This window comes from Gobio gobio (genome assembly GCF_949357685.1).
Source record: "Gobio gobio genome assembly, chromosome: 19".
In the NCBI taxonomy this organism is placed as follows: Eukaryota; Metazoa; Chordata; class Actinopteri; order Cypriniformes; family Gobionidae; genus Gobio; species Gobio gobio.
In genome coordinates, this window is record NC_137112.1 from 34,526,395 (window position 1) to 34,541,536 (window position 15,142).

Below are 15,142 nucleotides of genomic sequence, written 5' to 3' on the forward strand. Positions count from 1 at the left end.
AAATATCCCTTTAACATGGAAATGTGTGGGAGAATGGGAGTTTTAAATGCTATCCTGTCACAGGTTGACAAACCTAAACCTCATGGCATTGGTTGAGCCAATATTGCTGTGTTGTGCTTGTCAGGTGCTCAAATCATTCTACAAATGCCTGTATTACAGTTGTCTAAAAGCTTGAAGCTAAGATTAAAAAAGTATTTTAACATTATAAAAAAGACACACTTTACCTTTAACTAAGTTTTAGTATCAGAACTGAACCACGTGTTTCGTGTTATTCCCTGCGAATCAGTCAGAGACAGGAGTTATGACGACAGCCATGCTAGCTTTCATTTTTCTTCTCTCTCTCTGGCCTCTCTCCGCCTGATATGTCACAGCTGCATTGGAAAGCCGTCCCACCGGCTACCCAGGAAACGGGAAGAGGCAGTAAAGAACGGGATCAGCTGCCCCCGTCCTCCCCTCTTTACTTTCTTCTCTCAACAAAAGCTCCTTCCCACCCACAAACCCTTAAAAACGAACTATTTGCAACAGTAACAAGTTGAACTGCAGCTCACAGACCAAGCAAAACTTGACACATGTCTTACCGTGGAGGTGGTGGTGATGGTGATGATGGTGGTTCTGCTGGTTGTTCTCCAGGCCGACGGGGTTGCACGCCCCCAACTCGGCCAGTCTGCGGCTGGTCGCGGAGAGCTCGGAGCGCAGGTTGGTCACCTCCTGGCTGGCCGACTGAATGGCCCCATCAATCCGCTGAGCCAGCTGCTTGTTGTCCTCCATCATTTTCAGGATTTTGCCCTGAGAAGCAAATCCACACAGAGGTGCATGGTGTCAAGGGCTCGGTCAGGGGGTAGAACAAGCCTCGTGTCCCCTGTCCCCCTTTATCTCTCCACGGCTGCCACAGTTTAGACCACACATACAAAACACGCGCTGGAGAAGAGGAAAAAAAATCCCAATTCAGACTCCCCTCCTCCTTATCCCAGAAGAAAAGACCTAATCACTACCTGTCCTCTGTTAGTGTGTGAAAGAGAGCTGAGTGTGTGATAGATAGAGAGAGAGAGAGGGAGCATGTGAAAGAACGCAACGGACAGACGAAACAGCAGGTAGAAGAGTGAGAGAGTTCCCGCTGAAAAACCGCGCTCCCAGCAGCTGCTTCCAGAGAACACAGTGCATTGAGAGATGACATGCTCTCTTTTAAACGGAACGTACCATGTGTGCTAGATTTCTGGGGGAGAGCGGGAGGGAGCTAAAGTGCGATGTTTCTGAAACTCTGCAAACTGCAGGATTCGCCTCGGAGAGCTTCCCCGTTTAGATTGGTTTGTGACAAGTAAGTAACTGTTCTTATGTGGCCACGGTGGAAAACAAAACAAGACTTTCTCGCACTTCCTTGATCCCTTGACAAACACTTGTCAAGCTGGATACATCTATTCTCTCGGACAAACACACTCCCAACCCCTTTCCCTTTCTCTTCATTAAATATTCATTCTTTTGTCCCTGGGAAACGCTCCCCCACTCTTGAGGTTGTGGATGGGGGTGGGTCGACTCAACTCAGGGGGAGAGGAACCAGGCAGACCTCTGTGCTGGACACGAGGGACAGCTATTAGTCCGGCCCCCTGCACGCAGGAAGTGAAGAGAATTACACTGAAAGCAATCAATCTCCTTGCAGGGTCAAAAGTTTGGGGCTGATTTTGAAAAGCCCCCTGGTCTTCAGATGCAGGCCCAAAACAGTTTACCCTTTCCCAGAAGTCTTACACAACAGATTGAAAAGTCTGTATGTACTTTGAGTATATCAAAGAAGCTCCTATGCTGTTCAGTGAGATGCTGGCCTATGTTACATCTGGATGGACCTTGAGATCATCCGTAACCTTATTTGACCCATCATCTATCCTAAATATTTAGCCTTTTGAACAGGTGTTAAAAAATCTAAATAAATAAATATGTATTTGGCAGATTTTCTAATGTATTTACATTATATAAATGAATGCATTAACTGAAAAAAATTATTTAAAAAAAAAAAAAAAATGAATGCATTTTGGTGGATGCTAATTATTAAAGCGTTACTTCAGCGATTAGCATTAAGCTTTGTATCAGTAGAAACCCGGTAGTATATTCAAATTATTGTGCTTTCCCGCCTCATGTCCCCCTGAGACGAGAGAATTATGCATTTTATTTCTGGAAAAAATCCTCCGATGACGCAAATATCGTCATTTTGCGTCATCTGAGGATTTTTTGGCCAGAGCCTAGAGACTACAGCCAGTAGAAGGAGCTGTTCCGCATGTTTTCAACCAGCCCATAGGGGTGGGATCTCACTCACAGAATGTAAATGCGCACGGGCATTCATAACGGAGCGGTGCGGAGCAAAGTGAGTGTTTCAACTGTCAATGAATTCCTATGAAAGTTAAGCTTCCATAGGCACGATCTGAAAACACGCCAGACTGGACACGCATCGTGAATGACTGCGGCTTACCTCAGCTCTGCTCAGCTCTTCTCTCGTGATGAATGAAATCTGACTCCTGCTGCATTTGTGCCGTGACTTTAGTTCAGCTCACTCACACTTTATTGAAATGACACGTTCAGTTTTTAATTGTAGTGTCTGTTCTCTAACTGAACGAAATTATTTTATTACTATAAAAATCAAAACGACGGTGGGACGGTGTCATGGTGGGCAAGTGATAACCAGTGGCCGTGGCTTTGGGAGTGGCCTCGTTGAGCAGCGAAGCAAGTGCATTCTGGGAGTTGTTGTCTTTCATCCACATGAGACAAAAATACATTTTCTGTCTTTTCTCAGTTTAGAAGGCACCAAATTCAAAAATAATTTCACACTTCTACTACATAAATGACCCAGTTTAAATATACATTCATCTTCCCAGCGCTGAAGTACCCCTTTAAGTTACTTACATTGCTTTCAATGTCTACATCGATAAATACAATAAATACATCATAAAAATAAAATTGCACATGTAAAAAATATTCATGCATTTGGCAGATGTTTTATCCAAAGTGACTAGCATGGCATTCAAGGTCTACATTCTATAAATTAATGCATTAACTGGGGTAAAATAATGATTAGAAAAAGAAAAAAAAAAAAAAAAAAAATATATATATATATATATATATATATATATATATATATATATATATATATATATATATATATATATAAAAATATGTATGCATTTGGCAGATTATATTTTCTTATATTTTAAGTGACTCCTGTATAAACTGGGGGAAATATTCATAAATATTAATATTAATAAAATAATTTATGCATTTTGCAGATGCTATTTTTATCCAAAACCACTTTCAAGGTACACATTTGATCAATTCATGCATACATTGCATTCTGGGGCAGTAAAAGGAAAGTAAAATAACTTCTTTCCAGTAAAATAGCCTATTCGCTATTTTAAAAAAGGGATAGACCTGTTGATATGTGCTCTTCAATCAAGCCATTTCATGCATGGGTCTATCATTTTAAACTGAACAGAGACAACATTTTGTGTATTTTGTGACTGTATATCTTATTCACTAAATAAAGATTAAATGTGTGTGGAGACAAACACAAACGTAACTGAATCGTGCAGATAGTAAGTAAACTGGATTGACAGCCAATCATCTAGTGATCATCTACCATCATATGGCCAGATTTAACCCCTGCTAATGACTATAACCAACACCAGCTTAACGCAGTGGCTTTTATATTACCCAAGCAAAACATTGACTGAAAATGAGTAAAATCACTCAATTCCTAGAGCAAATCGATGGGGTGTTAGTGAGAGAAGGAAATCTGGTGAACCATCACAGCAAAACACGGCGAACACCTATCATTTCAAGACTCTGACTGAGACACATCCTCATTGGTATTCACAGGAAGCGATACCAGAAATGAATGGGGCACAACATTTCAATCCACACTAGAAACAACTATTAAAATATGACAACAAATTACGTTCATTTCATTTTCATCTTGATCATAATAGAAAGATGGCTCAAATGTAATGCTACGAAACAACTGAAGTCGCAGTTTTTCAGTAGGTTCTATACTGATTGATTTACATCAGAAATGAACCGGAAAGAGCGCCACATCTGCTTTACTAACACCATTCATGCTGAGATTCAGGCTGCAGCTGAAAAAAGGCAGCGAGGCAGAGCTTTGTTTTCAAATCCCAGCCCCAAAACCACTATAGTCACACAGAATAAAAGAGCAAGCGAGTTAGAAAGAGAACAAGGAGTGGTGGAGAGAGAAAGAAAAAGGAACATGTTTGGGAAAATCTAGTCTAGTGTGTTTCATATTCTGTGGCTTTTCCGTTCTGTAGAAGATCTCAGTCATATTAAAAGTCACCTACATTGACTGGAACACACCAAGTCTCACAAAGGACCCGGAGTGAACAATGCTGAATGTCAGTGGGAAAGGACAAAGGGCAGGAACTGGACAGCTAACAGTTGTTCCATGGCTTTTACAACAAGGCCTTCCGCAGGCTCCGCTGTTGTCACCTGCCTTTTGCCAAGAATATGCTCAAGCTGCTTACCAAACAGAGTGAACTCTGCAGCCAACGGTGCTTTCATCCTGCCTTAAAATACTTTGAGAAAACCCTCAGAACTGGGAGGTTTGATTCACAAATAGGCTAGACACTTTAGCGTCGGGCTTTTTATGATGTTATCAAGTACCCTGGCTAATAATAAGTGACATGACATCATGAAAGCTCTGATTGGCAAGAACAGTCACAAGCACTTCATTATCAACTATACTAAGGTATGAAAAAAAATATTGTGGTAAAAAGTTGGGAGTCAGTATGTTTAAAAAAATGATTAATACTATTATTAATACTTTACAAGGGTGCATTAAGTTGATCAAAAGTGACAGTAATGACATTATATAATACTAACATAATAATACTACAAAAGATTTCTGTTTCAATTGTTTTGAACTTTCTATTCATCTAAGAATCAATAGAAAAAAAAAATCACAGGTTCCACCAAAATATTAAGCAGCACAACTGTTTTCAACTTTGATCATAATCTTGGACACCAAATCGATTGATTGATTGATTGATTGATCTTTATTGTCATTTAGTTACGCAGCTCTTCAAACAATGTCCATTAAAATAACAATAATAAATACAACCTAAAAACACTAAAATAGCCATAAAAAGCTAGTAAAATAATAAAATACAAAGTGACAAGTGGATGTACTAATCTGTTTTTCAGCAGCAAATCAACATATTTGTCATCACAGCAATAAATTATATTTTAAAATATATTAAAATAGACAAATGTTGTTTTATTTTGGAATACTATTTACGATATTACAGTTTTTACTATATTTTTGATCAAATAAAATGCAGCCTTTGTGAGCATAAGAGGTAAATGGTAAATGGCTCAAAAATTTTAATAAAACTAATATATAAGTAAAAATTTTTACAATTTTAAAAATTCTCATTAAAAACATCTGCCTATAGACAGCTCTGAACATGAAATGACCAGACCAGTGTAAAAGTCTCAGCAGAAGCGACAGCTTAAACTGGCATTACAGCACATTTCTATGAGATCGGACACCTGGGGAATTGTAAAGGAGAGAAAATTCACAGGAACATCCACACGGCTCTTAGTCATTAGTGCAGCAGTTCAGCTGGATGAATGCTGATTATGAGTGGTATGATTCACAAACTGGAAATTGGATGAGTTTACAGAAGTAGTGTTTTTTAAAGATGTAGAAGTAGGTCATTTACTTTCCACATTATCACTTGTTTTCCCTATACTCCTTTATCCCTTCATACTTAATACTAGAAATGTTGTAAATGGATACTAATGTGTATTAACTCAGTACTAATTACATTCACAATTCAAAAACAACAAATTACTTTCCTTTTAATATAAAGACCCATCTGGATTTGAGAAGTAAACAATAATAAATGAATTAAGAAGTAACCCTAACTAATTAAAAAAACTATAATAACCTTGCATCAGGTGATTATTCAATGCTGGCCCATCCACTGACAGGACCGAGCCGCATTTCCTCTCATGGGGCGTCTGCTTCTCTACTGAAAAACTTTCCAAACAGTTGTTATTTGTTTGTTCATTTGGTTGCAGCTGTAAATAGCATGCGATTAAGCAAGTGCACTTAAAACAAGGTATTGATAAACGGCCACGGTGAGAGGCTGGTCTGGTTAATTGAATATCGACTCATGCCAGGTAAACTGGAATATTTGCTGTTTTGCTCTCAAAGAGAGCAAGAGAGTTCTGTGAGCACAGCCAACTTTTTATAAGGCTCTTATCAGGGTGCTGTGTGAAAATCCTTCGGCTGCCAACTCTGTTTCCTCACATGTGTCAATGTGAATGTGTGTGGGGGCGTGAGAGGGCTGAGTACAGAGAGATCATGGGCATGTGTGAGGTCAAGGGCTCTTCCCACAGACTCTTACAACACTGAATCCATGCTCTAGCATGGGTTCCAAAACCACAGGAAAGAGCAATATCATTTCCTGAGTAGGACTTGAGCTTGTTGATGCAGAACAAGCTGAGCTCATGTACTTTTTTTTTCACTTTTTCCTACAGGGTGGGTGTCCAGATGATGAGGATTTGTTGTTTTTTGGAGATATAGGAAAGGATATGAATGAACTATATCAATGAGCATTTAAGAACTGATATGATATACTGAAGGGTAGTTTTTTTTCACCAGCAGCATGATTTTCCATTTTATTTTTTTAATGCATTTTTCTTCTCTAGTTTATTGTAAATGGTTCTGCTGCATGACATTTTTCAAAATGACAAATAATTATAAAATGATTAGCAAAATGCAGTTTAAATTATTTTGATGGAGTACAGCACATCCCACTGCAGGACATTAACTTCCCAAAAGTATTTTGTCAACAGTCATGATAATACACTATTTAAAAGTTTGGGGTCGGTAAGTCAGCATGAAACTGTTGCGAGTCTTTTCTTCCCCATTGTGATGTATATTCAAGTGAAATGGCTTCTAAAATGAGAAAAATGTAGGGTGGGATTTGATTTCTTTCTATTATCAATAAATTTGTGATATTTTTTTGTTTGATTATTATTCTTTGATTAACAGAAAACTCAAAAGAACACCATTTGTTTTAAATAGACATTTTTTTTGTAACATTATACAAGTCTTTACTGTTACTTTTGGTCCATTAAATCCATAGAGACAGAGCGTATTTAGGCCACGCCCACACCGGGGGGGGGGGGGGGGGGGCAATCCAACGCTCTCCATGGACTTTGCATTGCGGGAGGCTGCCTCATTGTCATTTCGGACTTATAACAAAAAACAGAACAATGTCTAAAAGCTGATATGTGACAAGGTGTACAGCAAACAAGCTAAAAAACACAGAAATACGTTTTTATAAGCTGTCGACCCAAAAAAACGAGCGTTTAAGAAGATAAAAGTGGTTACAGGGAATACGAAGTGAAGCTTCGGCAGGAAGAATGGGTCAATTTTGGGATCCTGACACTCAGTATGCCTCAATATGTCTATGTGTGCAGTAAACATTTTGTCACTGTTAAGTCAAATATCCAAATGTCCGTTTTATATATGATATTTCCTGTCGCTGATTACTTTCCCCTCTAGTCGCTGTAGTTATCAGTGTAATATGACCCGAGCGCTCTGTTTCAATGGCCTGATTCCATTTTTTTGTCCTTAAACGCTCGTTTTTTGGGTCAACCGCTTATAAAAACGTCTGGGTTTTTGCTTCTGGGTTTTGTTTAGCTTGTTTGCTGTACACTTTGTCACATATCCGCTTTTATACATTGTTTAGTTTTTTGTTATAAGTCCGAAATGACAAGGAGGCAGCCTCCCGCAATGCAAAGTCAATGGAGAGCGTTTGATTGTTTTCCCCCCCGGTGGGCGTGGTCTTCAGATTATGACGGGTGTCGCTCTGTCTCTATCCTTGCTGATCTTATTGACCCCAAACGGTTGAACTGTAGTGTATCTACTGTATATGGAATCCAATTTAAACAGCAACAAAAAAAGACAGTTGGGAATTTAACTGCAAATTTTGTCTTGAGACTTTATATCTCACAACTGCAACTTTATTATTATTTTACAATTTATCTCAGAGGTGGAAACCATATATCTACAGTATTAATTAAAAAAAAATACATTTTACACAGATTTTAAAAATGTTAAAGTGAGAGCAGTCAGCTTATTATATATCTATAAAGTCTTACCTATGAGAATTATATATCTACTGTCTATGTCTCATCTACAGATTTTTCACAATAGTCAGGAGAAGACTAAAACAGCAATTATGTATTGTGTATTTGTGCTTTCAAAAGTTTCTGGCATTTAGTTCTCTAAAAAAGTCTCTAAAAAGTTTCTGAAGTTGCAGTCAATCACTCATATAAGAATGGCAGTAATTACAGAGAGAAACATTCCCTGCTCATGCAGGAGAAACACTGTGTTCTCTGCTCAGCTCATTTAGTAAAACGAACAGAAACCTCTAAATTAAGAAAAGGCTAGTGCATTGTGTGAGAGAAGTAAATGTCATAACCAAGCAGATGCGAGTACATATTTCTGTGTGTGCGTCAGGAGCACATTTGTGTGTGACTGGCAGAGCGCTGCGGTTGGCCTTTGGTTTGGTGGCTGTGAGGGACAGAGGGGCATTGACGCAGAGCAGCGCTGGGGGCGGCAGACGGAAGCTGGTCCCCTCATTCTTCATCTCTTATTGGGCTGAATGAATGCGCTGACTCCTAAAATAACAAATATAGAACAATGGCGGAGCCCTAGGGCCTGGCACAGCCCTGTTGCAACCCCCTCTCCTGCCACTTATCAGTCAAACTAGTCACTACATCCATCACTATTAATAGGCAGCAACAGGGCAAGATTTGGTCTCCGAAGAGCTCATGTGAAAGCTACAAAGATGTGTAAATTATACAAGAACAATGTTAGAGAGTTAAGGTGCCAATAATTAGGCCCAGAACCCAGTCAAGCGTACACCTCCCAGCACACCACGTGCACGGCCTCACAGGGAAAGAAACATGCTGTTTCTCATTAAAACGCTGCTGCTCTGCTGCTGGTATAACCGTTAACACTCCACATCACCATGGAAATAAACAAGTTCATCTCCCAGTCAACAAAAAGAGAAAACATATTCACTTATATAATAAATGGAGTTTGAGAACATTTTGAAATGATCTTCACACTACAATCGAATGCATGTCGATTTTTTTGGTCTAGCTAGTTCAACATATAGTGAAGCTGTTCACCAGCATAACGAGTTGATGAAACTGGCATAGTCTAGCAATGTCTTGCTAATTAAGTTAGTAAAGAGACCTGACAAAAAAAAAGTCCCAAACTTCAGGGAGATGGTAAATTTTGCCAGATTAGTGGCCTCAAATGTCCTTCACTATCATATACAAATTGCTTATTAATGCATATAGGATATTGGCTGTTTATTAGTACTTATAAAGCGCATATTAAAGCCTTATTCTGAACGACCATACTCTGCATCTCTTAATCACCCAATACCTAAACTTAAAAACTACCTTTCTAACTATTAATAAGCAGAAGTAGGAGTTTATTGGGGCAAAAGTAATAGTTAATAGTGAGAATTGGACCCTAATCTAAAGTGTGACAATATAGACACAGATACAGTGTGTGTATGTGTGTGTGTGTGTGTGTTTAAAATAGTATGCGTATAGTATTGTATATGCATTTATGTGTATATATTTATGTGTGCATTATTCAGCAAGGACATTTATAATGTTACAAAGCATTTCTATTTCAAATGAATGCTGTTCTTTTGAACTTTCCATTCATCAGAGAGACCTGGAAAACAATTTACCATTGTTACCACAAAAATATTAAGCAACACAACGGTTTAACATATAGATAATTATAAAAAAATGTGTCTTTAGCAGGAAATCGGCATATTAGAATGATTTCTGAAAGATCATGTGACACTGAAGACTGGAGTAATGATGCTGAAAATTCAGCTTTGCCGTCCCAGGAAGAAATTACATTTTACAATATTTTAAAATAATAAAGTTATTTTTACAATATTACTGTTTTAAGGATTTGATCAAATAAATTATCTGCACTATGAACACAAAAAAATCTGACTACAAAATCACACATATCTTCTATTTTTATTGGTGTATTCTCTCTAGCCAGTTTTTTTGTGCCGTGTATTTAAATCCTTTTTGCCATGACAATGCATTCTTCTTGTCACAATAATCTCGGTCACTAAAAAGGACATAACTGTGGTTGATCGTTTTGTATGTCAGACTGTCGACGTGAGCGATTCTTGGCCAGAATGAGCTGTGAGGAAGACCAGACACTAGGCAAGAATTAAAAAACCTGCAAGGCTATAATATGGTACGAGCACAACCCACCAGCAACCAAAACACAACATATGCTGGTAATCAGTTCTGCTGATCTTTTCAGCAGGGAACTGATCCATATCACAAGCAAACAACATCACAAATGCACTGATGCATCAAATGTAGCCCCTAGGTCCTAGCAAAGAAACTTCAGCTCAGACACAGATAAACCCAGCATAAATGAAGCCAGGCTATGTTGACTTAGATAAGAGCAGGGAGTCTGACAGCAAGATAACAATCTATATCTCCCCAAAGCTCAACCAATAGAACCATCCGCTCCAACGTTCAACTCCAGTGCTACTTCCTACTTCCACCAGTGTTCTAGATAGCGGCCTAATACCCTCACACAGCAGCGCGACTCCTCCATCCCCTGATAACACGTGCTCCGAGTCGCGGTGCTGAGATGCTGAGGGCTCTGATGGGGATTACGATAAGACTTGGCTGGGAGGTTTGAAAAAGGAGCGACAAGAAAGAAACATTCTTCCTTCCTTGAACCTGTTGGCGAGCTTGACTTCGAAGAAGCCAAACCATTAAATCAAGAGCGAATCCATGTCAAAATGTGAAAATGTTTGGAATGTAGGCAGGAATTTTCTGTCAGAGGACACAAGCTTAGATTCGTGGCATGCCACTTAAATATAATCAGACGAAGGTCGGGCTCTAGCCGGAGATGAGATGTAGGTGACTGGTACAGTATAATGACGCTATGATGGCTAGGGAGATTTAAAGACGACGGATTTGCTGCCATTATTCTCTCACTGTCAGGTTTAAAGAAGGAGTAGACGGCTATTACTGCCACTGCTGCGAGTAATTTCCCTTTTCTGACAGAGACAGTTAGACAAGCAGGTCTCAAAGCTCTTATTTGGTTTGTTCTTAAGACACAAAAAGTTTTTTCAACAAAGAGTGAACGGATTGAAAAGGATGGGCTTTCAAAACTTTTAATACTGCTGCTTGCGGGCAGTGCGAGCATGAATAAAACTCATTTATGGTTCAAAATCTGTTTGATTTCTTGTTTGGCCTGTGGCCACTGCGACATTCAGAAATTTGAATAATGTAATTTTGATTATGAAGCGATGAGATTGTTTTGCAAGCAGCGGCGTTGAACAGGCCATGAATGGAATGTGCGCATTCAAGGGGGTTTGTGGGTAATGATTTAGAGAAATGAGAATGCTCATGTCCCCCATTGCAATGATGATCTAATCATTACCTCTGTAAAGTATTGCTTTTCCGATTTAGGCATGTGAATAAATAGCCCCATTACTGCTCACTTGTGCTCACAGCAAACGACGCACACAAAAAGATCAATGAGTTGAAAGGGCTAGAGTGCATGACATGTGACTATTGCGAGCACTGCATTAGGACAGAGTTCATAGAGAAGGAAAATTGAGTTTGATACAGTTAAACTAGATTTGCATTTCCTGGAGGAAATGCCTGTGCTTGGTTGGTAGCAAAGAATTCTCAGCTTTTCTCTGTTATAGTTTTAGATAGGCACAGGCTTGAGGCTTTGGTTCTGTGTAAATGAAATGCTGCATTAGATTTCATTGTCATGACACTCAGAGGACGTCTTGTTGAGTGAGAATCAACACTCAATGTGGCCTATGTTTAAAAAGAAAAACTAATTCAATTCAGTATACACACAGATGTACAAAAAAAAGACGTTATCCGAATTCAGAAGATCAGAATTTATTCCATAAATATGTCAAACCAAAAATAGAAATTATATCAGGAAAATACATCAGGTTGAGTGCCATTCAGAACTGAGAATGTCTTTCAAATTCTAATTCAATTCCTGACTTGAATCCCTTTGAGTTGAGCTACTGAATAGAGGCAAACAGGGTGGAGATTTACAATTTGAAATGGAAAATAAGGAGTTATGATTAAAATGAATTGTAAGAAATCCAAATGCAATACAAAAGGCCATATAACTGTAATTGGATGGATGGATGGATGGATGGATGGATCCAATATATATAAAAAAGTTAAATCTGTGTCCTGATATAAAACCATTTGGGAACAAACAAATCCCTAACCAGAATCTTTGAGCAATATCAATAATTTCCTGCCTTGCAACCACTGTAAAACACTGTTCACTATTCCCATAATATCCCCTTTATTTTGACTGTAACGATAGCTTTTATATGCTTGGTAGCACTTAAAAACTCCCTGCAGCTTTTGCACTAGGATCACAATGAGGTAATTCATGAGTACCTGAAAAAGGCTGCAATGCAGCTAAAGCTAATGTGGACCTGCAGCTGTGAGTGAAACTGGGGGAGTAGCCCAGTGCTGCAGCCTTAATTCTTTTTGCTGTATGCTCTCCTCTTCGACATCCCATTCCCTCTCTCTCCCCTGCCCCCTACTGGCCTTCTGCTCTCATTATACTCTCACCAGGCCCTCGAGGGAGGACACGTTGTCATAACTCCAAATTCTCTGTGTGAATCAGGATTGTGATTTGGTCTCTGTTGTGGCTTCCTCCCACCAATCACTGGCTCGGAGCCCCATGGACGCTGCTGTTTAACACTGACAATAACTGATGTGTGGCACATGGCGGTGCGAGGCGTGGAGGGGGAATGCGATGGTGTTGACACAGACGGTGCATGTCAGCGCTGCCCCCTTAGCACCGCCTGTGATGTCTAATTGATTTCCTCACTCTTTGAGCGGATGCAATTACAGCCCTCGCTCAAAGAGACCGGCTCAGTGTGCTCTAACACGGAGGCAAGAGAGAGGGCGACTGAAGGCTTTTTACTTACATAATACTGCAAGACATGTCTAAAGAAACGCCGCCTGGTGAAGTCAGTGGTCACTGGAATGTCTATTGACTCATGAAAACATGCAGGATGAAACAAGTAAAAAGAAGTAACTGAGCCTCAAAAGAAGAAAAAGTGCCTGTGAACAAACTTTTCCATTCAGGCACTTTAAATGGCACTTGAGCAAGAATATTCACCTCACGGTGTGACTTCAAGTGAAGTCATTAAATCAAATGCATCTGACAGAGCATACATTTTTTTCCTTTTAATTGTTACATTATTCCCTCAGGTCTAGTTATAATGTTAGTTTTTAGTGCAAAACCGTTTTTTTATGTTATGCTGCCACATATGCTGCCATCCCTCAAAATGTGTGTGTGTGTGTATGCACACACATTCTGGAATATGTGGTTAATGGGGACTCCATAGGTGTAATGGTTTTTATACTGTGCAAACCGTATATTCTATCCCCCTACATAAACAATGTTTACGTTGTAATACCCATGTTATTATACACATTTGTGTCCTCATAATCCACACACATGCACACACACAACCGGTCAAAAGTTCAGAATAATTAAGATTTTATTGTTTTTGAAAGATGTCTCTAATGCTCACTAAGTCTGTATTTATATGATCAAAAATACAGTAAAAAATTATATTGGGAAATATTTTAAATAACTGTTTTCTATTTGAATATATTTTAAAATGTAATTCATTTATTTTTCAACAGTTTCAGCAGCCATTACACCAGTCTTCAGTGTCACATGATCCTTCAGTAATCGTTCTAATATGCTGATTTGGTTCCCAAGAAACATTTCTTATTATTATCAATATTGAAAAAGTTTTTGCTGCTTATTATTACTGTGATATATAATTGTAAATTGTAATAATATTTACCAATATTACTTTTTTACTGTATTTTTGATCAAATAAATGTAGCCTTGGTGAGCATAAGAAACATAAAAAAAATATTATTCCAAACTTTTGACTGCATATATGCCAACATGGACATACCATCTTTAAAAACGTCTCGGTTACGTATGGTAACCCTCGTTCCCTGAAGGAGGGAACGGAGACGTACTTGGGATCACTTCAGGGAGCCCCTATCAGCTTCGAGATATAGAGAACAGGCCATGTATTGGATAACGCTGGGAAAGCGTGCCTGTAAAGGCAGCTGCGGAAGCCACATCATGCCCAGAGGGAGTTAACATGTGGAGAATACACGTATGGGCTGGCCGTGGGCAGCACAACATACGGAAGTCCCAGGGGTGGCCCCGGCCAATTCGTGGAGGGGGACAACATGTACCTGGGACGGCAGAGGACACTCTGCCGAGGGAAAGACACGGGCTCGCCGTAGGGAGCCGTACCGTGGAAGAATACACACATGGGACCGCCGTGGGGGTCACTACATATGGAACCCAGCCTAACACAAGTTCCACCAATGCATATGAGTGTTAGACCTGGCGTCGAACGCTCCGCCACGTCCGACTGCCGCGGGTTGCGGAGGACTCAACAGGGTTCGCCGATCCGGGGAACTCGACTGGAGCAGAATAAGCGCACGCATCCGTCTACCATAGGGGAGGGAATGGCGCAGCAAGCCGACACTAGAACGGGCACTTCGTTGTTACTGACTATGGGAAGTGAGCACACAGGAAGAAACCGGCTCTACACGGAGGCTATAGAATCTAGCGAACGTGTTAGGTGTCGCCCAGCCCGCAGCTCTACAAATATCTGTCAGCGAGGCGCCACGAGCCAGCGCCCAGGAAGAGGCAACACCCCTAGTGGAGTGGGCTCTTAACCCGAGCGGGCAGGGCACGTCTTGGGACTGATAAGCCAAGACGATGGCATCCACTATCCAGTGGGCCATCCTCTGCTTGGAGACAGCCTTTCCCTTCTGCTGTCCTCCGTAACAGACGAAGAGCTGCTCTGAGGTCCTGAAGCTTTGCGTTCTATCCACGTAAGTCCGGAGAGCACGGACGGGACAGAGAAAAGCTAGGGCTGGGTCTGCCTCCTCCGAAGGCAGCGCTTGCAGGCTCACCACTTGGTCCCGGAAGGGAGTAGTGGGAACCTTGGGCACA

At 40.1% G+C, this 15,142-nt stretch overlaps 1 protein-coding gene across 5 annotated transcripts in view; it reads right to left on the reverse strand.

The window, feature by feature from the left end:
• Positions 1 to 15,142, reverse strand: part of kaznb (kazrin, periplakin interacting protein b) — a 209,513-nt gene that overhangs the window by 102,649 nt on the left and 91,722 nt on the right. For 4 of the 5 annotated variants that reach the window (XR_013818509.1, XM_079843827.1, XM_079843830.1 and 1 more), the window contains exon 3: positions 579 to 786. Coding sequence is in view for 4 of the 5 variants with exons in the window: in XM_079843827.1 (XP_079699953.1) it covers positions 579 to 786 (208 nt within the window). In the remaining variant the exon portion in view is untranslated. Of the gene's footprint in view, positions 1 to 578; positions 1,175 to 15,142 lie in introns of those variants that run through there. The other variant, XM_079843828.1, reaches the window with a different exon arrangement.